Below are 23557 nucleotides of genomic sequence, written 5' to 3'. Positions count from 1 at the left end.
AGGCTCAGCGGCCATGGCTCACGGGCCCAGCCGCTCCGCCGCATGTAGGATCTTCCCAGACCGGGGCACAAACCCATGTGCCCTGCATCGGCAGGCGGACTTTCAACCACTGTGCCACCAGGGAAGCCCTCTTTTTTGTTTTATTCACTAGTTTGTTGTATTTTTTACATTCCACATATAAGTGATATCATACAGTATTTGTTTTGTCTCACTTATTTCACTTAGCATAATGTCCTCTAAGTCCATCCATGTTGCTGCAAAAGACAAAATTTTGTTCCTTTTTAGGGCTGAGTAATATTCCTTTGTATATATGTACCACATCTTCTTTATCCATTCATCTGTTGATGGACACTTAGGTCGCTTCCATATCTTGGCAATTGTAAATAACACTACTATGAACATTGGAATGCATGTATCTTTTCAAATTAGTGTTCTTGTTTTTTTCCAGATATATACCCAGGAGTGGTATTGTTGGGTCATATGATAGTTCTATTTTTAGTTTCTTGGGAAACTTCCGTGCTCTTTTCCACAGTGGCTGCACCAATTTACATTCCCACCAACAGGGTAGAAGGGTTCCCTTTTCTCCACACCATCGCTAACGTTTGTTATTTGTGTTTTTTGATACTAGCCATTCTGATAGGTGTGAGGTGATATCTCATTGTGGTTTTGATTTTCATTTCCCTGATGATTAGCGATGTTGAGCATCTTTTCATGTGCCTGTTGGCCATCTGCATTTCCTCTTCGGAAAAATGTCTATTCATTTTTTTTGCCCATTTTTATTTTATTTTATTTTTTTATAAAATTTTTTAATGTATTTCTGGTTGTGTTGGGTCTTCGTTGTGCGCAGGCTTTCTCTAGTTGCCGCCAGCAGGGGATACTGTTTGTTGCAGCGCGCGTGCTTCTCATTTTGGTGGCTTCTCTTGCTGCAGAGCACGGGCTCTAGGCACGTGGGCTTTAGTAGTCGCTGCATGCGGGCTTTCTCTGGTTGTGGCGAGTGGGGGCTACTCTTCGTTGTGGTGTGCGGGCTTCTCATTGCAGTGGCTTCTCACTGAAGTGGCTTCTCTTATTGCAGGGCACAGACTCAAGGTGTGTGGGCTTCATTAGTTATGGCACGCAGGCTCAGTAGTTGTGGCTCACGGGCTCTAGAGCACAGGCTCAGTAGTTGTGGCGCACGGGCTTAGTTGCTCCGCGGCATGTGGGACCTTCCCGGACCAGGGCTTGAACCCGTGTCGCCTGCATTGGCAGGTGGATTTTTAACCACTGCGCCACCAGGGATGTCCCTATACTAGGAATTCTCAAGTAAATTTTTCCTTAGTGCTGTAGTATGAAAGTTCTTTATACTCATCTTTTTATGAAGGAAAAACCTGATTCTCCTTTCAGAAAGTAACCCAAGTTTTACAGACTTTCAAATTATCTTTATTTTTTCAATTATAAAAATATTTACCCACTTAGAAAAGAAAGGAAAAAAGAAGAATGAAAGAGGAAAGAAAGGTCTCTGGACTTGGGCGAGGGTCAGGGGTGACCGTGGGGCTTGCTCCTTGCTCCTAAGAGCCAGCAGTTTATGAAGCAGTGAGATGCCCCAGGACCTGTCATCTTGAGTCACTTCTTAACGACGAAGGGGATGGGGATCCAAGTCTCAAGTCTCTGAAGGAATCCTCTAAATTATTCCAATTCGGGGGCTATTGAGAGAGAAATGAGAAAGCTTCGGTTGGCAGGAAACTGAGGGAGGAAGGGGAACAGAGGCGAGGCTGAAAATGCCGGGACAAGAAAAGAACTGGATCAAGGCAGGCCAGGGATGCCTTAAGAGAAACAGAAAGCTAACAAGAGTCTATGAAGAGGGGCTTCCCTGATGGTGCAGAGGTTGAGAATCCTCCTGCCAATGCAGGGGACACGGGTGTGAGCCCTGGTCCGGGACGATCCCACATGCCATGGAGCAACTAAGCCCGTGCGCCACAACTACTGAGCCTGCGCTCTAGAGCCTGTGAGCCACAACTACTGAGCCCGCGCGCCGAGAGCCCGTGCTCCGCAACAAGAGAAGCCACCGCAATGAGAAGCCCGCGCACCGCAACAAAGAGTAGCCCCTGCTCGCCGCAACTAGAGAAAGCCCGCGCGCAGCAACAAAGACCCAACGCAGCCAAAAATAAATAAGTAAAATAAAATGTATTTTAAAAAAAGTCTATGAAGAGAGAGAGAAGGAAGGAACTGGGAGCCCCTGGAAGAGGGGACCTAAAGGGGGTGTCATGAGAAAAGAGAAAGCAGTGGGGGGCAGTGGGGAGAGAGCAAGGAGAGGATTGACAGACAGAAGTGGGGCTGAAGCTGGGAAGGGGGTCGGCGGGGTGTGGAGAGGCCAGGGGCCTGCAGCGGGGAGAGCTTCTCACCGACAGGATCCTCTGGAGCCGACGGCTTATGCTCTCACTGTATTGCTCCAGCTTATCCCAGGACTCGAAGGGCATCCCCTGGTTATCCACAAATTCTTCCCAGCAGTCTTCAAACTCTGAGACGAGAGAGGGAAACTGAGTCAGGCCCCAAGGGCAGGGGAGCAGCAAGCTTGCACCAGCAGGGCCACCGTCCCTCCTTCCTTTCCCCTTCCTTCTCTTCCTCTCCCTGGAATTAGTCTGTCCCTGGAATTTCCCCTTCAGGTGGTATCACACCTTGGGTCTCAGCTGGGCCGCCATCCTTCCTGTCCAGCCTCCCCTCTCCCCCACTCCCACTCAGTGGCTTTCGCTCTTGGAACTGCAGATCCTCCCATCCACCGACAGCTCTGTCTCTCTTCCTACCTGAGCGGGTCATGACAGCCACTGAGACCTGGGCTGCCTGTAGCTGCTGCAGCCCCCTCTGAAACACCTTTATCCAGTGGAAGTACAGGCGGGAGGCAAAGATCTGCAGGCTCAGGTTGTCCTGACCGTTGATGAAATCAACCAGTTCCCCGGCACAGGCAGGGCAAGGGCTCCACGTGACATAGCAGATGATTTTGTAGCGCTGGTTTGGGTCGAGATTCAGCGAGGTGATCTTGTCAATAAAGCGAATTTCTGCATGTCGCTGTTTCTGGAGAGGTTCTCAGAGAGACGGAAGGGTTGGTTAGAAGGCAGAGGCCAGAGGTCGCACACCGAGGGTGAAGCTCGGGACGAGGGCCTCTGTCCTGTGAACTTTCCAGTATGTGAACTGCCTATAGCACAAGGAAAGAACCTCCTTCTTTCCTTCAATTATTCATTCCTTCACTCACTCACTCATCCATTAATTCCACACTCCCCAAGCACCTGTAACTTCATTGGAATCAGATCAGGGTCCCAGTGCCCAGAGGAGACGGGTTGTAACAGACACCTCCAGGGCAGTCCTGAATACTCTGTGACCTGGCTTTTGGACATGTCCAGGAGGTTGTCTGGAGACGTTTGAACCTGAGGGTACCAGGGAGGTCAGGGAGGGAGGGAGAGGGGACGGGACAGATAGGAAGATGGCAGAAAGGCAGAAGTGTGATGGAGATCTTGTAGGTGAGGTTAGGTGCTCAGTCCTTGGAAGAGCGCTTGGCTTCCCCGGAGTGGTGACTGAGCTGAGCTCTTGGAGGGTGAGGAAACATCAACTTCTCAAAGAGGGGTTAGGAGGTACATTCTGCTGGCGGGAAGGGCTTGTGTGGTGGCCCGCGGATGGGAAAGAATGTGGAGAGCTGCAGGGAAGCGGGGTCACTCAGATTCTGCTTCCCTGCCTGGTGCGGTTGCCCCTGCTTGCCCTGTGCCCAGGGAACCCACGTGGCACCTTGTTTTGGAAGCAGCCTTTGTCAAGCGTGAAGCCATCGAGCTGCTTCAGCTGGTAGCACAAATAGGTCTTCCTCCGGTAGCAGGGCTGTGGGACCCGGGGCTGGTTGCCAAACTGTTGTCTGAATATATTTGTTTTTAGCAGATTCATTGTGTTTCTGTGCAACAGGAAGGAGAAAACCAAAGATGCAGAGAGTGTTTTCTGGTGTCACCCAAGGCTCTGTCACATTCTGAACCCAGTTCCTTGGGCTCACCTAGGCCCCTAAGGGGAGGTAAGGGAGGGTCTCTTCCTTCTCTGTTGGCCAGGAGTACTGGGAGGGAGAGGGAAGAGGGCGAGCTCTCCCCCCTCACACATCACCACCCCTCCAGCCCATGCTAGAGGCCACTGCAGGCAGGACTCCTGGGCTGAGTGGGGGTGCCCCCACCCCGAGAATTGGACACGGCATGTCCTTCCTCGTCTCTCACATCTTTGTCTGGAGTCCCAGACCCCTCTGTTAAGGTCCCACAAGCACCTCAACCCCGTACCTAACGTCAGGACCCTTCTCTTTGGGGAGTGGGGAGGGGGATGGAAGTTAAAGAACTTCCTTTAACACTGTGCTCTTGGCCGAGGTGTGTGTATCATAATTTTGACTGTACAAAGAGCACAGAGGCATGTGAACAGGAAAAACTGTTGTCACCAAGGTAGTGTTGTGACAGAGCCTTTTGGCCGAAGGGCTCACCTAGCTTTTTCTCCCCCTAATTATGACTGTACTCTATAGAGTATTCCATTTTGTATCTTGCTTTCTTTTTCATTTAATGTTATACTGCAAAGTGGCCCAGCCCATGTGGGGATGCAGAACCACCAGGTTCTTTTCAATAAGTTCTGTTGGCTCTGCACGGACAGCAGTAGGTGGATGTAACCAGGGGCCTTCCTGCCGGGCCCCAGAGAGGCGCATGAAGGCTCCCTCTGGCCGGCGCCGCACTGCACGCAGACACCCATGCCCAAGCAGATGCCAGTCTGAACGAGCTTGGGAGCTTCACGGCCCCAGCCCATTGCCCTCCTGGACACTCCACCCAAGGTGATGTCACTTGGTTGACCACCAAGTCAGACTCAGATGACCTCAGAGCCTCAGAATTGGCATCTGGACACAGGAATCAAGCCAAGAGTGCCCTCACGGCCCAGACCACGGGACACAATACTTTGTTCCTGCAAGGCCAGAGGAGTCTCGCCATATTTCCAGCCAACTCACTGAAACACCACCAGTTCCACCAACGAAAAACCATTTCCGATATGTTATGCTAATTAACAAAGCCACAAACTTCATCAGTGGAAACCTATCTCTGACGTCCCTTGTGTTAATTAGTAAAACTTTAGATGGATTTGGGTAACGATTGCTGAAGAGACCATCTCTGGACTGTGGCCTTCGATTACTGGCCAATGACCTCGCCTGAAGTTCATACTCCCCATGAGGGCAACTGGCCGCCCTCAGGGTAAGGATTAGAAGGGAAACCCCATTCATAGCACACCTGAGACAACCACTGCCCCGTCTGCCCGGAGTCTTCCTGATTTTAGCCCTGAAGTTCCCATGTTCTGAGAAACTCCCCAGTCCTGGGGAAAGCCAGACACTCAAGGCTGAGATATTTCACATCTGAGACAAGAGGACTTATCTTCATAGCACAAATGTTGCACCTTGCCCTTGAATAGCTAAAACTGTAGGTACGATAGAAACAACTTGTAAGAAGTACTTAAAGACCAATTGAATTTTTTATACTTGGTAGTGTCTTCACAGGAAACGAGTTATCTTCTTGTCTTGGAGAGTTTTCCCTCCACAGAGGAGAAATGAGAATATTCTCTGCAAAATTGTACCTTTAACATAAAATTTACAAAAACGCTTTTATAGCTGACTCCAAACGTTGTTTCGCTCATCCTTGAACCTAAAGTCTAGGACTGAGGGTGCACGGAGAGCTTTAGGAAGACCCAGTGGCCATGCCTCTGGGATATGGCCAGGGACACAGAGAGACAGGCTGTGGCAGAGGTAGGGCTGGGAGGCCTGAGGCAAGAGAAGGAGCCAGAGAGGGAGAGAACCCAGGGCTGGGCGCGGAGCCCGAGGCAGCGAGGAGGACCAGCAGCCCCACCTGGCCCCTGCAGCCGGGCTCCAGCCTCCTCGGCAGACATGTCCCAGCTTGCCCTGGGCACTGGGATCTCTGGTCCCACCTGCCTGTCACAAGGCTGCGCTTGGCCTTGTGAAAGTCCCTTATCTGAGAGCGTTCCCCTACAGCTCTCGGAGCGGCAGATGCCCTTCCTGTCTGGGTAAGCCGGGGTGGGAGGCCCAGGGTGGTTTTTGTCTCTCAGACCCATCCTCTTTCCTCCTCCTGGGCTCTGGACTTACCTGATCCCAGGAGTCCAGATGCAGTCTCCTGGCCTAGGAAGGCTTGTCCAAGCCCAGCCCTTTGTCATAGGCACTCTGCCTCGATTTCCTCTCCCAGGACCCCTTTTTTAGGACAGCCCCCTATGTGAGAGCGACCTCCCAGGCCGTCTCAGCCGAGGCTCCACCTCCTTCCTGCTTTGGCACCAGGGGTGGGAGGGCCCTGGGGTGGTTTGCTTCCTTAGGCTCCGACCCACCTTCTCCTGGGCCCTCTCTCTTGGCAGAGGTCGGTCTCTGATGCAGCCGGACCCCTCTGTGCAGCAGGACCCGAGGTTATTGCAAAGGGAAAGAGAAAGTAAAGATGCCAGAGAGAGGGGGATGGGACAGACCCTGGCGGAAGAGAGCAGGACAAAGGCCTGCCCCCACTGGGGGAGGGGTAGGCGGGAGCCCTCTCCATCCTACTCCTACTTGGCACTTAGCTTTTATTCAGTACCCTGACAAGACTCTGGGTAGGATGGAAAATGAGGGCTGGGGGTCAGTACTACAGATCTTCATCTCCAGTCCTGTGCTGAGCAGATCCTGTGCACCGTCTGCTACCCCCAGCTCCCCAGTAGCATCAAGTGGGGAGGAGCATTATCCTGACATTTTAGATGTGGTCCCAGCACAGAGAGGTTAAGACACTCTCTTGAGGTCACACAGCAAATAAATGGCAGAACTGGAAAGCTGTCCAGGAAGCCTAGCCTGGTTCCCTCCCCTTGCTTCCCCATTGTTCCATGAAAAGGAGTGGGGGAGGGAGCACAAGAGAAGGGGTAAGCTATCTGCTTACTTTGTCACGTGGCCACCAAGACCTCCAGATGAGAAAACAGCTCTGGGGAAAGTTGAAACCTAGTGAGGAGGTCTTAGAGCAGTCATGGCCACCTCCAGTCCAAACTGCACACAAATGTGATTCCCAAATTAACTTTTCCCAGCTTGTCATCCCACTGCTCCCCGCTGCCCGCCCTGCACACACCACCTTCTGCCCCACAGGCCCTGGTACGGCCTCGGGGGTAACAAGAGCTTGGGCAGGAGGTTAGAGGATCCACAGGAATGGTGTCCCCTTCACCCCCATCTGTCCTAATGCCCAGGGCCACAGCCAACAAAAGATTCTAGAATGAGCTGGATCCTTCTGGGAAGAGTGACCAGATTTTTTTTTTTTTTTTTTGCCACAGCACGTGGCACGCAGAGCTTGCCCAACCGGGGATTGAACCTGTGCCCCCTGTACTGGAAGCATGGAGTCTTAACCACTGGACCACCAGGGAAATCCAAAGAGTGATCAGATTTGTACACTGAAGTGTTGGTCAAACTCAGAGAGCTAAGTCACCCCTGGCCTGAGAGGCAGGAAAGATGGACAAGAAGGTTGAAACCCTTTGCTGGCCTTTCCCTAATGACAGCAATCCTACAGCCCCAGCTTGGAGATTCCTGTGAGCTACCTGAGATGGACCAAAATGCAGGTGTGCCAGGAGAGGGACATTTTAAGCTGGCCACTGGGGCCCGTTTTAATGCCCGAGACAAGCAGGAGGTATGCCATCCCCAACCATGTCCCTCTGTGCCTCCCTCCTTGAAGGAAACACCGACAGGGAGAGCATCAAGGCAGAAGAGCCGAAGCAACCAGAGACACCCTGGATTCTGCCTAAGACCTCCAGGCAGCAGTGCAAACAGGAAGGGAGAATAAAGAGACAGGTGTCTGCTGCCACTGACAATTCCCACCCAGACGGCCAAGATCAGTGGGACCCCAGACCTTCTCCACGAGGACTTTAAGGACAGATTCCAAACCAACAGCTTCCCCCTTGCTGTTCCTTCCTCTGCATCTGCCTGCCCAGAATCCCACCTCACCAGGCTCTTACTCCCTTTTGGCCCTGCCACAATCCCGGCCACCCTTTCTGGAACCTCCACTGAGTTCCTCCCCGGTGCGTTCACGTGGCAGCTGGCTCTGTGGACAAAGGGCCAGACGCTCGCTTCCTGATCTACCTCGAGCAACTGAGCTGTGGCCTCTGACCTGACTCTTGGCAGTCCTTCCACTTTCTATTCCGCTTTTTGAAAAAGCTCTAATAATCTCAATCCTCACATCCCCAATGCTACTTTTTTTTTTCTAAAAACGTATTTAAATGTAAACATAACCATTCTTTTTTCTTCCTTTTGCTCATTCTCCGTCACCACCCCCAGAGCTTCGTCTCTGGCAGCAATCTGGGAATGGGATGAGGGATGAGCAGAGTGAGGACAGAGTGTGATGATGACAAAGTGAAGGTGGGGTGGCGGTGGGGTTCTAGGGACACCGAGGTCTGGAATGGAAGCAGAGGAGTCAGGGTCAAGGGGGCATAACCCAGAGAGAGACACACAGGACAAGGATCCTGCTCTCACTGCACCTGCTCAGCTCAAAAAAGCCTTTGGCCATCGTATGGGCTGAACCGTGTCCCTGCAAATCCATATGCTGAAATCCCAACCTCCAGTTTCTCAGAACGTGACTATACTTGAGATAGGGCCTTTAAAGAGGTGACTGTGTTAGAGGAAGCTCTTAGGGTGACCCTTAGTCCAATCTGACTGATGTCCTTATGAGAAGAGGAAATTGGGACACACAGAGGGACACCAGGGGCTCCCCAGGGGTCATGCACAGAAGAAAGACCATCTGAGGATAGAGCGAGAAGGCAGCTGTCTGCAGCCCAGGAGGAAGGGTGCAGGAGAAGCCCAACCTACCGACTCCTTGATCTTGGACTTCTAGCCTCCATATCCGTGAGAAAGTAAACACCTGTTGTTAAGTCACCCAGTCTGTGGCGTTTCGTTGCGGATATCCTAGCAAATGAATGCCATCATTCCCATCAAGGAGCCTCGTTCTCTGATAAGTCAAGTCTGTCTTCAAGGATGTTTCTCAAATCTCATTTTCACACTTATACATATTCATGCCCATTTATGTTCAGTTTAATAACAAGGTTTGGTCAATGTGTGAGATGGGAGGAGGTGGGGCTCCCTCGCTGGGGGAGAGGGAGATCTCACGGGGGCGTAGGGGGAGACGCTGGGGGAAGAAAGGAGAGAGGAGCTGAGGGAGGGCAGGGGCAGCCCAAGGGCAGTGGCCCTCTGGGGCCAGGGAGGAGAGGAGGCTGAGAAGGGAGGTGGAAGGTATTCGGAGATAAGGAGGAGGTGGGGGGAGGAAGGCTAAGGAAGCCCTCACCCGAGAATTTCATGAAGCTTTGCCACCAGGAACTGATAATTTTTACGCAGTTTCTTCCAAGGCTTGAAGGGCATTCCCTGATTGTACACAAAGTTTTTCCAACAGTATTTAAAGTCTGAGATAAAGAGGAGAGAAAGCCATCAGGTCCGGGCCCTGGGAGGCCTTTCTCGGCTGACCATCCTGTGCCCTGCCCCCTCCTGCCCCCTCCCTGCCGTGTGCCCTCAGTCCTGCCGCGTTTCCCAGGTTCTCCGCCCGCTCACCCTCCCGGGCGGGTCTTCTAGGTCCGCCCCCATCCCTCCCACCGCCCCGCCCTCCAGCCCCCAGCCCCCTCTGCTCTCACCTCGGAAGGACATGATGCGCACCCAGGCCCTCTGGTGGCGCAGTATGCGCAGCCCGTGCTGGTAATCTGGATTCCAGAAGTAGTAGAGGCGGGCGGCGAAGATGCTCAGCCTCACGTTCCTGTTCTCCTTCAGGAACGCAACCACCTGCTCTGCACATGACAAGCAGGGGCTCCAGGATAAGAACCAGGTGATGCGGTACTGCTCGTGAGAGGACAGCTTCTTAGCGCGAAACCAAGAGAGGAAGCAGAGTTCCACATGGCAGGCATAGACCTGGGAGAGATGGAGGCGGAAAGGGGGCGTTTTTGGCCGCCAGAGCAGGCAGTGAGGCTGGGCTAGGGAGCTGGGGAGGAGGGGTAAGGGGGGTGGGCATCCCAGGGGCAGGTTGTTCATGAGTTATCCCTTCTTTCCATCTCTCCCCTCCCTTCTTTTCTTCTTTAGTCATCGACTTCCCTCATTCATCGACTCACCCATTCATTCTAACATCCATCTTCCCATTCATTCATTCTACAAGTAACCTGAGTGCCTGCTTTGGTCCAGGCCCTGTGGGGTCCAGGCTTGGTCCCTAGGTGCTGTCTGCTGGGAGGCCCACAGAGCTGCCCTGTCCGTCGGCAGAAACACCAGCCACACATGTCTACAGAGCACGTGAGGTGCGGCTCGTCTGAAGGGAGGTGTGTGGCAAGTGTAAAAATACACAGTTCATTTCAGTGACTTCGTATGAAGAGAAAAGAATGTAAACTGTCTCATGAAGAAGTTTTATATTAGTTATATATTAGAAAATACATCTAATTGAAATAATAGATTAGGTATACAGTCAGTCCTCTGTATATGAGAGTTGCTCATCTGCAGATTCAACCTATTGAAATTATTCAGGAAAAAAAAAAATTCCAGAAAGTTCCAAAACGCAAAACTTGAATTTGCCAGGCTGGCAACTACTTACATAACATCCACATTGTATTTACAACTATTTACATAGCATTTACATTGTATCAGGTATTATAAGTAAACTAGAGATGATCTAAAGTCTATGGGAGGATGTGGGTAGGTTCTATACAAATGCGATGCCATCTTACATGAGGGGTTTAGCATCTTCAGATTTTGGTGTTCGTGGGGGTCCTGGAACCAACCTCCCCATCCCCATATCTAGGGATGACTGTGTTGTCTAACACAGCGTCAATATTAATTTCATCAGTTTCTCTTAACTTTTTGAACACTGGGTACTAGAAAGAGTGAGATGACACCTGTGACTCAGATTAGGTTTTGATGGGATAATACCGTTACAGTGCACACCCCCTCCCCGCCCCTTCCGCACACAGGTTCTGAAAAGGCTGCCTTCTGGGTGGAGGAGGGCAGGTGGGTGGGGGGACATTTCGCCAAGCCCGATGACAAACTCAGAGACCCACCACCAGCAGACTCGCTAAACAAGGCTTTGTGGGATTAAGTCAACCGCCATCGCGTCTCCGGTTCCAGGACTTAAGAAAATGTGTGGGAAGATGCATCCGCCACTGAGAACCCCCAAAAGGCGTTGGACTTATTACCATTTTTTCCACATCCTCTACTGGCGTATGTGAGCCTGTGTAACACCTCTGACGTGAGGGACACCATTTGGGGGCTAAAATTTCATCCCATTTTTGAAACAGGCACCAGATTTGAACTATTACACTGGGCAAGGGCATAGGACAGAGCCTGTCACTGCTATATCCGCATTCTTTTTTATTGGGTGGGTGGGGGCTGGGTGCGGGCGAAATGCGGGATCTTAGTTCCCAGCGCCCCCTGCATTGGGAGCACCCAGTCTTAACCACTGGACCACCAGGGAAGTCCCCATATCCGCATTCTTGATTAAAAACTGGACACACTGCAAAAGGGATTTTCCTAGTATCTGACATAATATACTCTGAAAACCAATGAATTGCAATTGTAATTATATCTCCCAATCATAATATTGGGAAAACAACTTGTGCAAGCATCCTAAACCTTCCGCAATTTGCCAATGCCCGCCCCCGCCTCCGTCCCGGCTTTTTTCCCTGTGGCGGGACACAGCGCAGGCTGCACCTGAACCTGTGCTCCCCGCATTGCAATTCTAAGGCACCAGATAAATGCTTTTGTGTCTCTCGGCTGCGCCTCTTTTCTGGGTCAACACTTAGCTCCCGCCTGCGATGAGAGTGTCCTGGGGCTCATACCCAGTTTTGAAAGATCCCCCAGTCGGAGAAGTCAGGTGAGCAGTGCTTCAGTCTTTCCACCTGGTAGCAGAGGTAGGTGCAGTTCCGCCCACTGGCAAATCTCAGGTTGTGAAAGTGGAAGGAGAAGGTTTGGCGATCTAACCGCTCCACTGGGTGTCTGGGGCAAAAGAGAGAAAAGGGAAAATGCAGAGAGCGTCCCCTGGAGTTACTCCCGGCTGGTCCCTCCAGAGCGTAGCCCCCTGGACGCCCCAGGCGCTGGGCCTCCCAGCAACCCGCCTGGGCCTTGAGAATTTCCTGCACCTTTCCAGGCAGGAAGGCTCGGGGAGAGGGAGAGGAGAGGGTGCTGGGACAGCAGGGATGGGTGATGTTCTCCCACAGGGGCCCTGGCTCTGCTATTTCCAATAGCACATCCCGCCACCTCCACTCCGGTTTTCCTGCCCACCCATCCCCCAAATCATTAGAAAAATAAAAAAGAGTAACGAAAACCTCTCCACTCCAAAATCAGAGGCTTTAACATTTCAGTTCAATTCCTTCCTGACTTTTCACTTGCGCATGTTTGTTTTGTGTTTTAATGTCGGATTAACACCTAAATTCACAGGCTTGGGCTATGGTTACAAGTGCTTTCTGTATCTGAACTCAAATGCTGCGGCAGCCATGCCCATTTTATAGAGGAGGAAGCGGGGATGCAGAGGGGGACAAGTAGCCTGCCTAAGTCACAGAGCTGTAAGTGATAGAGCTGGGTCCCCTGACCAGGCCAGGCCATTTCCAGCTCTTCCATTATGTGACCTTGCAGCTGTGTGAAGTCTTGGGTGTGGCTTTCTTTCCTACTTAATTTTAAAATAGGAGCTTTTCTCCTGATCTTTCCTCCAGTTCCATTAGAGCTGTTAGCGGTACAGTTATAAACGTGAAGCGTGGTCACCTAGGGTGTTTGTGAACAGTGTGCATTTATTTTCCTGCTCAGAGTTGAGATATCCTTGGAAGAGATGATTTATCTTCTTGCCTCAGAGAACTCTTCTCACACTGTGTTTACGATGGTGTAAATACTATAGAAAACTGATCAGAGTGCTTTAAAAAAAGTCACCAGCTGCGTCAATCATCCTTTCGCCAAATTCTAAGCGTTAACAGAGCACAGATACTTCCGACCAATAGAGGGTGCAGCCCCGCACAGGCAGGGAGGGGATGGCCTAGCCCGACAGACTTTCAGACTGAGAGCTGGGCCACGAGGACCCTCAGAGCTGGGTGGAGGTTTGGGAGGGGCCAGCTCAGAAACAATAGTGGGGGCACCCCCAGAACAGGGCAAAGACCCCAGATGGGAGTGGGCCCTGCAGAGAAGGAGCCCAGAGAGGGAAAGGAACAAGGCTGGGACTGCAGGGACTGCGGGGGGGGGGGGGAAAGCAGGCCAAGGACAGAGGCGCAGCCCTAGCGAGGGCTGGAGATGGGGTCCAGCGGGACAGAGCAGGCAGCAGCGGTACCTGATCCGGGGCCTCTGGCTGCAGCCTCCTTCGCTGGCTAGTCCCATCCCTGCCCTTTGTCTCGGGTGCTGGGGCTCCATTTCCTCTCCCAGGGCTCTCGTGTAGAAAACCCCCTTATCTGAGAGCGACCTCCCAGGCCGTCTCAGCCGAGGCTCCACCTCCTTCCTGCTTTGGCACCAGGGGTGGGAGGGCCCTGGGGTGGTTGGCTTCCTTAGGCTCCGACCCACCTTCTCCTGGGCCCTCCCTCTTGGCAGAGGTCGGTCTCTGATGGAGCTGGACCCCTCTGTGCAGCAGGACCCGAGGTTATCGCAAAAGGAAAGAGAAAGTAAAGATGCCAGAGAGAGGGGGATGGGACAGACCCTGGCGGAAGAGAGCAGGACAAAGACTTGCTCCCATTGGGGGTGGGGCAGGCTGGAGCCCTCTCCACCCCACCCCTGCACCCAGCCCAAATCTGCACCTGGCTCTACACTCGCCTGTTGAATGAATGGAGACAATGAGGAAGTATGGACCTTGGATCAGGACTCCTTATTTTCTCCTGGCACAGCCAGAAGTGAGGGGACAGATGTGCTTTGAATTCCTACTTCTGTGCTTGGTCCTCGGCAAGAGTCCCTTCAGCCTTCGCGTGGCAGAGAGAGGGCATGCTTGCACGAAGGCTCTCTTTATAAGGACACTAATCCCCTCATGGGGGTCCCATCCTCATGACCTCATCTAAACCCCATCACCCAAAGGCCCCACCTCCAAATTCCATCACACTGGGGGTTAGGGCTGCAACAGAGTAGAACAAACCTGACTTCGTATTGAATCTATGCCTTTACCTCTAACCCTTGTGCTCTGTTGCCTGTGCTTAGTCATGCTGGCTCTGCACCTTTATACAAGAATGTTGCCTAGAATCTCCCATGGATTCAGGCTCTGGGTCCCACTCTTTAGAGCAGGGGTGGCAAATTATGGCCCCAGGCTAACCACCTGATTTTTTGTAAATAAAATTTTATTGGGACTCAAGAAAGAAAGGGGAAGTCAGGGAGTTCCCTGGCGATCTAATGATTAGGGTTTGGCACTTCCATTGCTGTGGCCCGGGTTCAATGCCTGGTCAGGGAACTGAGATTCCCACAAGCCTTGTGGTGTGGCCAAAAAAAAAAAAGGGAAGCGGAATCAATCAATAAATGTTACTTCAAACACACACACACACACACACACATGCACACGCACACACACACACAAGAATGTTGCCTAGAGCCTGGAATATAGCTGATAGCCCATTCTCTAGCCTCTGACCTTTAAAGACACACTTTTCCATTCAGATAGAGATAAAAAGTTGCAGAACAGGGGCTTCCCTGGTGGTGCAGTGGTTGAGAGTCCGCCTGCCGATGTAGGGGACATGGGTTTGTGCCCCGGTCCGGGAAGATCCCACATGCCGCGGAGCAGCTGGGCCCGTGAGCCATGGCTGCTGAGCCTGCACGTCCGGAGGCTGTGCTCCGCAACGGGAGAGGCCACAACAGTGAGAGGAAAAAAAAAAAAAGAAAAGTTGCAGGACAGAAAATAACAATTATCTTGTTGGAGGTTTATGGGAACATTGTGACCAGACCTGCCTGGACAGCTGCAAGAACAAAAGATTCCTGCAACGACCAGCCACAACCCCTCCCCTTTTATTTATTTATTTATTTAACTTATGCTTAGTATTTAATGGTAATTTAAATGTAAGTGCAATAAAAAGTGAAAACCTGAAAAAAAAAAAGAATTCCATTGTGTATATTTACATAATAATGTATGTTATCAATCACTTCAGGAGCAGATTTAAGTTGTAATCACTCACATCCTTGAGCTAGATCCTAATCCTATATCTTTACATCCTAAGTGTTTGCGCACCTACTTCATTGTTTCTCTTTTGTTCTCAATGTCCTGTCTAGGGAATACTTTTTTTTTTTTTTTTTTTTTTGCAGTACGCGGGCCTCTCACTGTTGTGGCCTCTTCCGTTGCGGAGCACAGGCTCCGGACGTGCAGGCTCAGCGGCCATGGCTCACGGGCCCAGCCACTCCGAGGCATGTGGGATCCTCCCAGACCGGGGCACGAACCCATGTCCCCTGCATCGGCAGGCAAACTCTCAACCACTGCACCACCAGGGAAGCCCTAGGGAATCCTTTGAAATCCATACCCTTAACCACAGTATTAAGATCCTCCAATAAGCAGGGATTAGATGTGTAAGAGAATTTGGAGGGAAACACCTCTAAGGGAACAATGGGGAGGGAGCCAGAGCAAAGGGGAGAGCTGGTGATGGTAAGGGAGTGGGGAAGCAAGGAAGTTTCAATAGAAAGCATGTTGGAGTGCAGTGCAGTTTAGAGCATTTTCTCTAGGTCAATGGGGAAACCTCAAGCCAAACTTACCTGTCAGAGGAGTTTCGTGTCTCACAGCAACAGGCCTGCCATACCCCCCATCTCCTCAGTCAGTGGCTGGGAGCAGCCTGGAGGAAATGTGGTGGATTCATAACGCAGCAGTCCGAGCTGTCAGTATTATGCTTGGAGATCTGAGATGCACGTTCTCATGGCTGCCACAAACACCATCTGTGCTGTACAAAAACTTGGTACCATTCATTCATTGATTCATGACACATCGAGGGCACAAATAGAGTACCATGTGGTGCTTACATCCTAGTAATTGGCCTCAGTTTGAGTGGATCATCACAAATAATTTTTTAGAAATTAGAAACAGAAATAGATTTCCAGACTCTTGAGGAAGATCTTCAAGGTATGGCTTCATTATCTTGTTTGAAATTATTTTTCAGGTTCTAAGGTAAATTCAAAGCTAAATACTAAATGGGGTTTGAGTTCTTCCTCACTGCGTAGACCCAGTCCTGTATTCATATCACTTGATGCAGATAATTGGGGTGAGTTTTACATAATAAATTAAAGTCTAGAACCTGAAACAGTGACTGTCATTTCTAAAAAATGTTTGAGAGCAAGAACACCCCCTCCCCTTTTAGTATTAAAGAAGCCTGAATTCTAACTTGGGTAAGATGGTTCTTTGGGACACTAGTCTACCATCTTCTCGGTCTGCTGGCTTTCCAAATAAAGTCACTATTCTTTGCCCCAACACCTCATCTCTCAATTTATTGGCATGTCCTGTGGCGAGCAGTACAAGTTTGGACTTGGTAACAGGCCTTCAACATACAAATTTGCACACAAATGTTCATTGTGCACAGGTGGCACAGACCTTTAGCCCATAGCAGGCCGTGCCCAACAGGATTCCTTTGGTTGCCTCCTGGACAATGATGATTTATCACTGCTCTCAGTAGCGCAGGTGCTGCCTCACACCCAGAGCTGAAACTCTGGTGCATATGCCTTTCCAGAAGTCGTGTTCACTGCTACCTCACGGGAGGCCCGGAATGTGGGTAATTTTAGCTGCGCTGTTGCTGCCCTTAGCAGGATCTAGATCTCCTAGTGGAAATAAAATGACATGCTTGGCACTCACTGCCAAGTTGCTTTCTAAAGCTCTTGTGCGAACAGACACCTCCAGGAGAAATAAAAAGTGTTACCATTTCCCATATCTTCACCAATACTGGTATTATGAGACCTCTCAGTTCCCAACCTTCTGGAATGTGAAAAGCTATCTCATTGAGGTTTTATTTTATACTTTCCTGATTTCTAGTGAGGCCAAGTGTCTTTTCTTTCTTTTCTTTTCTTCTTTTTAAAATATATTTCTTTATTTACTTATTTGGCTGCACTGGGTCTTAGTTGCGGTACATGGGATCTTCGCTGCCACGTGCGGGATCTTCGCTGTGGCATGCAGGATCTTTTAGTTGCAGCATGCGGGCTCTTAGTTGTGGCATGCACGTGGGATCTAGTTCCCTGACCAGGGATCAAACCCGGGCCCCCTGCATTGGGAGCTCGGAGTCTTAACCACTGGACCACCAGGGAAGTCCCCCAAGTGTCTTTTCATATTTTTCTGTCCCTTCCATTTTCTTCTTTTATAGAATGGTTGGCTGCATCCTTTGTATATTTTTCTAGTAGGAAGTTTTCTTTCCTTATTGCTTTATAAGAATTTTTTGATATTCTGCGTAGTAATCCTTGGTCAGTTATATACATCTCAAATACTCTCTTCCAATCTGTGATAAGGCTCTTAGTTTATGAAGTCTTTCCATGTGTAGCTGTTTTAATTTTTAATGTTTTCAAATGTAACCATTTTTCCATGTACTTGTTTGATATAACATAGATAATTAATTTTTAATTTTGTATATGGAAAGCCAATAGAAGAACAATTTAATGAATATCTATCCATGTCCTCCTGTCCTATGTGTAATGATGCAAACTTATTTAATGTGTGTGTGTGTGTTTAGGCTGTCTCTGAATTCTCTCATCTGCTCCATTGTCTAAGCCTGTGCGACTACCATATTGTTCTCCTTATGTCTTTCCAGTACTCTTAATATCTGCTATGCAGATCCATCTTGCCTTCTTACTCCTTGAAATTGTATTGACCCCTTATAGATCCATATGAATTTATGGACAAAACTTTTCATGTTCCATGAAAACTCCCAGTATCAATGGGGAAGGGTAGACATATTTGTGGCATTGAATCCATTCATCCATTAACATGGTATGTACCTCAATTTATACAGGTCTTCTTTGATGTTTTCCATAAGTCTTATACTTTTTCATAAAGATCTTACACATTTTGTCAGGTTTATTTCTAGTAAACTTTTTTGGCGATATTGTAGACTTCATCTACCTTTATACCTTTGTTTGTTGCCAGTACCTGGGAACACGATTAATTTTTCTAAATTGAACTTGGATCTAACCCAACCTTGCTAAGAACTTGCTTACTATTTCTAGTAGTTTCTGTTCTTTTCCAATCCCTGAAGCTCTTATTTCTAATTGTGGTCCTGGGACACTGGCTTGGACCACTGTACAGCACTGAGTAGCCGCAGTCGTAAGGGGCATGCTGTGTCCTTCCAGTTTAAAGAAAATTCTTTTTTTTTTTTGGCTGCTGCCATGCGGCATGTGGGCTCCTTATTTCTCTGACCAGGGATCAAACCCACGCGCCCTGCAGTGGAAGCGCGGAGTCTTAATCACTGGACCACCAGGGAAGTCCCAAGAAAATTCTTCTAAGACAGGGATATAAAAATAACAAGTCCTGGGCTTCCCTGGTGGCGCAGTGGTTGAGAATCTGCCTGCCGATGCAGGGGACACGGGTTCGTGCTCCGGTATGGTAGGATCCCACATGCCGCGGAGCTGCTGGGCCCGTGAGCCATGGCCGCTGAGCCTGCGTGTCTGGAGCCTGTGCTCCACAACAGGAGAGGCCACAACAGTGAGAGGCCCGCGTACCGCAAAAAAAAAAAAAAAAATACAAGTCCTGTATTCTTTAAGGCTTCCTTGGCTTGAATATTTGTTTGCTGACTGTTTAATTATGATTTTTTGCATCTATGTTTATAAATAAATATGGCTATAATTTTTCTTTCTCATGTTCTTTGTATTCAGTTTTAAAATTAAGATTATTGTGGACCGCGGAAGTGCCGGCGCTGTGGGAGCTGTCACCGTGGACGATGGCGGCGGCGGCGGCAGTACAGCACCGGCAGTGGAGCCGCCGGGGAGGGTCAATGCAGCACAGTGCCAGCTCTGCCCCTGGACCAACTCCAGATCACCCGCAAGGACCTGAAGACAGGGAAGCTGAGGACCTCACCAGCGCTGACCTGGAAGTGGGTGGACTGTGGTTGACAACAGCTGAGACGCAGCCCGGCCTTCTTCCTGTTACCACAACCACCACCACCACCACCACCCCGCGGAGAAAGCAGCCCTTATGTAGTCAGAGGAGAAAACTGAGCTCATCTTCTCTTCTTGGTGAACAAACACCCTGAGCAGAAAGCAGACCGGTATCTTGCGTTATACAAACCGCCCCCTAAAGACAACATTCCCACCCTAGTGGAGGAGTACTTGGAACGCACCACCTTCGTAGCCAATGACCTCGACTGGCTCCTGGCCCTGCCTCACGATAAATTCTGGTGCCAGGTTGTCTTCGACGAGACCCTGCAGAAGTGCCTGGACTCCTACCTGCACTGTGTCCCCCGAAAGTTCGACCAGCGGGTGGCCTCAGCCCCTGAGGTCGTTGACATGGAGAAGCACCTCCACCGAAGTGTTTTTCTCGCCTTCCTTCACGTGTCCACTCGCAAGGAATCCAAAGATCACTTCATTTCCCCCTCTGCTTTTGGATAAATCCTCTACAACAACTTCCAGTTTGACATCCCAAAGATCCTGGACCTCTGCGTGCTCTTTGGAAAAGGCAACTCCCCGCTGCTGCAGAAGATGATAGGAAACATCTTTATCCAACAGCCAAGTTACTATAATGACCTGGATGAAAGCATGCCCACCATCCTTCAGGTCTTCAGCAATATCCTCCAGCACTGTGGTTTGCAAGGGGACGGGGCCTGCGCCACACCCCAGAAGCTTGAGGAGAGGGGCCGGCTGACCCCCAGCGACGTGCCTCTCCTGGAATTAAAGGACATCGTTCTCTACCTTTGTGATACCTGCACCACACTCTGGGCCTTTCCGGATATCTTCCCTTTGGCTTGCCCGACCTTCCAGAAACACGACTTCTGTTACAGGCTAGCTTCCTTTTACGAAATAGCAATTCCCGAACTGGAGTCTGCAATTAAGAAGAGGAGGCTTGAAGATAGCGAGCTGCTAGGTGACCTGTGGCAGAGGCTCTCTCATTCCAGGAAGAAGCTACTGGAGATTTTTCACATCCTCCTGAAGCAGATCTGCCTTCTCCCAGTCCTAGAAAGCAGCTGTGACAACATTCAGGGCTTCACTGAAGAGTTCCTTCAGATCTTCAGCTCCTTGCTGCAGGAGAAGAGGTTTCTCTGAGACTCTGATGCACTCTTCCCTGTGGCCGATGACGTCAGCCTGTTGCAGCAGTCCTCAGCCTTGGATGAGTCTCGGACCGCCTACAACCTCCAGGCAGTCGAGAGTGCATGGGAAGGGGTGGACCGAAGGAAAGCCACCGATGCCAAAGACCCACCGGTGGCTGAGAATCCTAACGGGGTCGTGGAGGCGGCAGAGGCGGTCAGCAGACCGTCATCACTTCCCCAGGACTCGGAGGAAGAGGAGTGCCTGGGGGCAGCGGCTGCTCCAGGCCCCGCCGCGTGCGGCGTGGAGCTGGACTCACTCATCTCCCAGGTGAAGGACCTGCTGCCAGACCTCGGCGAGGGCTTCATCGTGGCCTGCCTGGAGCACTACAGCTATGACGCGGCGCAGGTGATCAACAACATCCTGGAGGGGCGGCTGGCCCCTGCCCTCGGCCAGCTGGACCGCGGCCTAGACAGACAGGTGAAGCCAGACCCGGCGCCCCTGCTGACATCTCGTCACAACATCTCCCAGAATGTTGAGTTGGATGTGTTCAGCAAGGACTCAGTGGACCTGAGCCGGGTACACAAGGGCAGGAGGAAGGCAGCCGCAGGCCCTTCACCACCCCTCAGGTGCGGAGAACCAAAGAGGAGGACGAGGACCCCAAGCCCGACCATCTTGTGCAGGACCCTGCAGTGCTGCGGGAAAAAGCAGAAGCCAGGTGCGTGGCCTTCCTGGTCAGGAAGGGGTACCGGCATGACAGCTCAGCGGCAGTGGCTGGCAGCCCCCGGGGCCACGGGCAGAGCTGGGAGACAACACAGGAGCGCAGGAGGAAAGAAGCCAGCAAGCCACACGAGCCAACCACAACCGGAGAGCCATGGCTGACCGCAAAAGAAGCTAAGGCAGGATTCCAACCTGAGGCCGCTGCGCCAGGGCCAGCCGGACCTGCCAGGCTGAGGTACCATAGCCTGGGGCTTCCTCGCCAGTTGGCCCCCTGCCAGGCCACAAGTTCAAGTCCACCCCTCGACAGCCTCAACTTCGCAGCCCCTGAGAAGGCCGCCTTGTCATCTGCCAGCCGGCCGTGAGCGCCTTCCTGCAGAACACACAGTGCCTTTATCCACAGCGGAGGAACCGTGCGGCCAGCGTGCAGGTGCAAGGGACGGGGTTGGAGCCCCAAGGCCAGTCCCCAAACCTCGTGCAGCCGGACACCACATCCCTTTCTCCCTGGACGGCAAGGAAATCTGTGTATTCAAAAACAAAAACAAAAAACACACAAAAGCCCTGCAAATAAAGTTTTTGACCCTTTCAAAAAAAAAAAATCAAGATTATTGTAACTGCCCAAAATCAATTGGAGGAGGTTTACGTTTTTCCTATTTTTGAGAAACTTCAGTTCTGATCCTTATACGGTTGATTGAACTCAGCATAAAACCTCCTGGGCTGGTAACATGATATGGTTGTTTATGTGGACATTTTAACTAATAATTGCATTTCTTTAATGGTTTAGGGTTAACGCGTATGTTCTATTTCTTTTTTTTTTTTTAACAAATCTATCCATCTATCTATCTATCTATTTATTTATTTATTTTGGCTGCGTTGGGTCTTTGTTGCTGCGTGCAGACTTTCCCTAGTTGTGGTGAGCGGCCGCTACTCTTCATTGCGGTGCGCGGGCTTCTCACTGCCGTGGCTTCTCTTGTTGGGGAGCACGGGCTCTAGGTGCGCGGGCTTCAGTAGCTGTGGTGCACAGACTTAGTTGCTCTGCGGCATGTGGGATCTTCCCGGACCAGGGCTCGAACCCATGTCCCCTGCATTGGCAGGCTAGGATTCTTAACCACTGAGCCACCAGGGAAGTCCCTGTTCTATTTCTTTTGGTATCATTGCTATTTTTTTTTCTAGAAAGTTGTTCTTTCTGCCTAATTTTTCAGATTTATTGGCATAAGTGTGTTCACAGTATTCTCTTCTGACTTTTTACACCTCTATAAAGGTATGGAGACTTTTTACAGTGTCTATAGTTATGATCCCATTTTATTCATAATGTATTTTTGCTTTCTCTTTTTTTGCAGAGATCTTTCAGCTTCATCTGCTTCAAAGTACTAGGTTTCGACGTTAATCCTTTTGCTATTCCCTTTTCTTGACCTGACCACTTAAGCTTCAAATATCCATTTTTTTCTTTTCTAATACATGCATACGACACAAATTTTCTCTTAAGTACTGTTTTAGCCATATTCCACAAATTTGCTTTCTATTGTTTTAAATAATCAATGAGTTCTAAATATGCCCAGTTTCCACTACAATTTTGTCTTTAGCACATGAATTATCTATCGATGTGGTGGTCTAGGTGAAAGCAGGGATCTGACTCAAATCCTGATGACTTAGCTTGAACCCACTGGAAATCAATATCCAACTGTCTGTGGATACGAGGATCAATCAGGGCTCAGCCTTCATCATATCCCAAAGAAACAGATACATCTCACACAAAGCAGAAAGAACATTAAAATTTTACTAATATTCTTGGAAAGATGAAGGAGGAGAGTAACACTTCAGGGATGCATTAGTCAGGGTTCAACCATGAGTCGAGCATCTACGATATATACATTTCATATAAGGACTTCTCTTTTTTCCAGCTTTATTGTGGTATAATTCACAAATACAATTGTATTTATTTATAATATACAACATGATGACTTGATATACATATACATTGTAAAATGATGACTACAATCAAGTTAACACATCTGTCACCTCACAGAGTCAACTTTTGAATGGTAAGAACTCTTAAGATCTACTCTTAGCAAATTTCAAGTCTCCAATACAGTATTTTTTTTTTTTTTTTTTTTTTTTTTTGTGGTACGCGGGCCTCTCACTGCTGTGGCCTCTCCCGTTGTGGAGCACAGGCTCCGGACGCGCAGGCTCAGCGGCCATGGCTCACGGGCCCAGCCGCTCCGCGGCATGTGGGATCTTCCCGGACCGGAGCACGAACCCGTGTCCCCTGCATCGGCAGGCGGACTCTCAACCACTGTGCCACCAGGGAAGCCCCCTTTTTAAAAAAATTTTATTTAATTAATCAATTTATTTATTTTTGGCTGTGTTGGGTCTTCATTGCTGAGCGTGGGCTTTCTCTAGTTGTGGCGAGCAGGGGCTACTCTTTGTTGTGGTGCACGGGCTTCTCACTGCGGTGGCTTCTCTTGTTGCGAAGCACGGGCTTTAGGTACATGGGCTTCAGTAGTTGTGGCACGTGGGCTCATTAGTTGTGGCTCACGGGCTCTAGAGCACAGGCTCAGTGGTTGTGGCACACGGGCTTAGTTGCTCCGCGGCATGTGGGATCTTCCTGGACCAGGGCTTGAACCCATGTCCCCTGCATTGGCAGGTGGATTCTTAAACACTGTGCCACCAGGGAAGTCCTGTTGATGAACACTTCGGTTGTTTCCATATCTTGGCCATTGTGAA

The 23557-nt window shown here is 50.2% G+C and overlaps 1 protein-coding gene and 1 pseudogene across 3 annotated transcripts; one reads left to right on the top strand and one right to left on the bottom strand.

The window, feature by feature from the left end:
* Window positions 1-1400: 1400 nt before the first annotated feature.
* LOC113621042 (DNA dC->dU-editing enzyme APOBEC-3B-like) lies at window positions 1401-13476 on the bottom strand. 3 transcript variants are annotated; one of them, XM_027107688.1, is made up of 9 exons: window positions 13287-13476; window positions 11875-11971; window positions 9637-9907; window positions 9297-9411; window positions 8825-8920; window positions 3751-3907; window positions 2778-3045; window positions 2379-2494; window positions 1401-1679 (listed from the first exon to the last, which is right to left on the bottom strand). In XM_027107688.1, the coding sequence occupies exons 1-9, from the start codon at window positions 13364-13366 to the stop codon at window positions 1590-1592; spliced, it is 1290 nt and encodes a 429-aa protein (XP_026963489.1). In that variant the 5' UTR covers window positions 13367-13476; the 3' UTR covers window positions 1401-1589. The 3 variants fall into 3 exon arrangements, with proteins under 3 accessions (XP_026963489.1, XP_026963488.1, XP_026963490.1); XM_027107687.1 differs by having other exon boundaries at window positions 11815-11971; window positions 13287-13473; XM_027107689.1 differs by lacking the exon at window positions 8825-8920 and having other exon boundaries at window positions 11815-11971; window positions 13287-13470.
* Window positions 13477-19089: 5613 nt separating this feature from the next.
* LOC113620348 (activating signal cointegrator 1 complex subunit 2 pseudogene) lies at window positions 19090-21198 on the top strand (annotated as a pseudogene).
* The last annotated feature ends 2359 nt before the right edge of the window (window positions 21199-23557 follow it).

This window comes from Aethalodelphis obliquidens, unplaced genomic scaffold, assembly GCF_003676395.1.
Source record: "Aethalodelphis obliquidens isolate GAN/ISIS:26980383/991018 unplaced genomic scaffold, ASM367639v1 scaffold8, whole genome shotgun sequence".
NCBI classification, from domain to species: domain Eukaryota; kingdom Metazoa; phylum Chordata; class Mammalia; order Artiodactyla; family Delphinidae; genus Aethalodelphis; species Aethalodelphis obliquidens.
The sequence above is the reverse complement of the archived record's forward strand: the minus strand, read 5'-3'. Positions and strand labels throughout refer to the sequence as shown.

Coding starts and splice junctions, on each gene's coding strand:
- LOC113621042 (XM_027107687.1), bottom strand. CDS start 13,366: ATGGAGCCCCAGCACCCGAGACAAAGGGCAGGGATGGGACTAGCCAGC. Junction 8,921..9,296: donor AAGCTTCATGAAATTCTCGG/GTGAGGGCTTCC, acceptor TTCATTTGCTAG/GATATCCGCAACGAAACGCC. Junction 1,680..2,378: donor GGCTCCAGAGGATCCTGTCG/GTGAGAAGCTCT, acceptor CTCTCTCAATAG/CCCCCGAATTGGAATAATTT.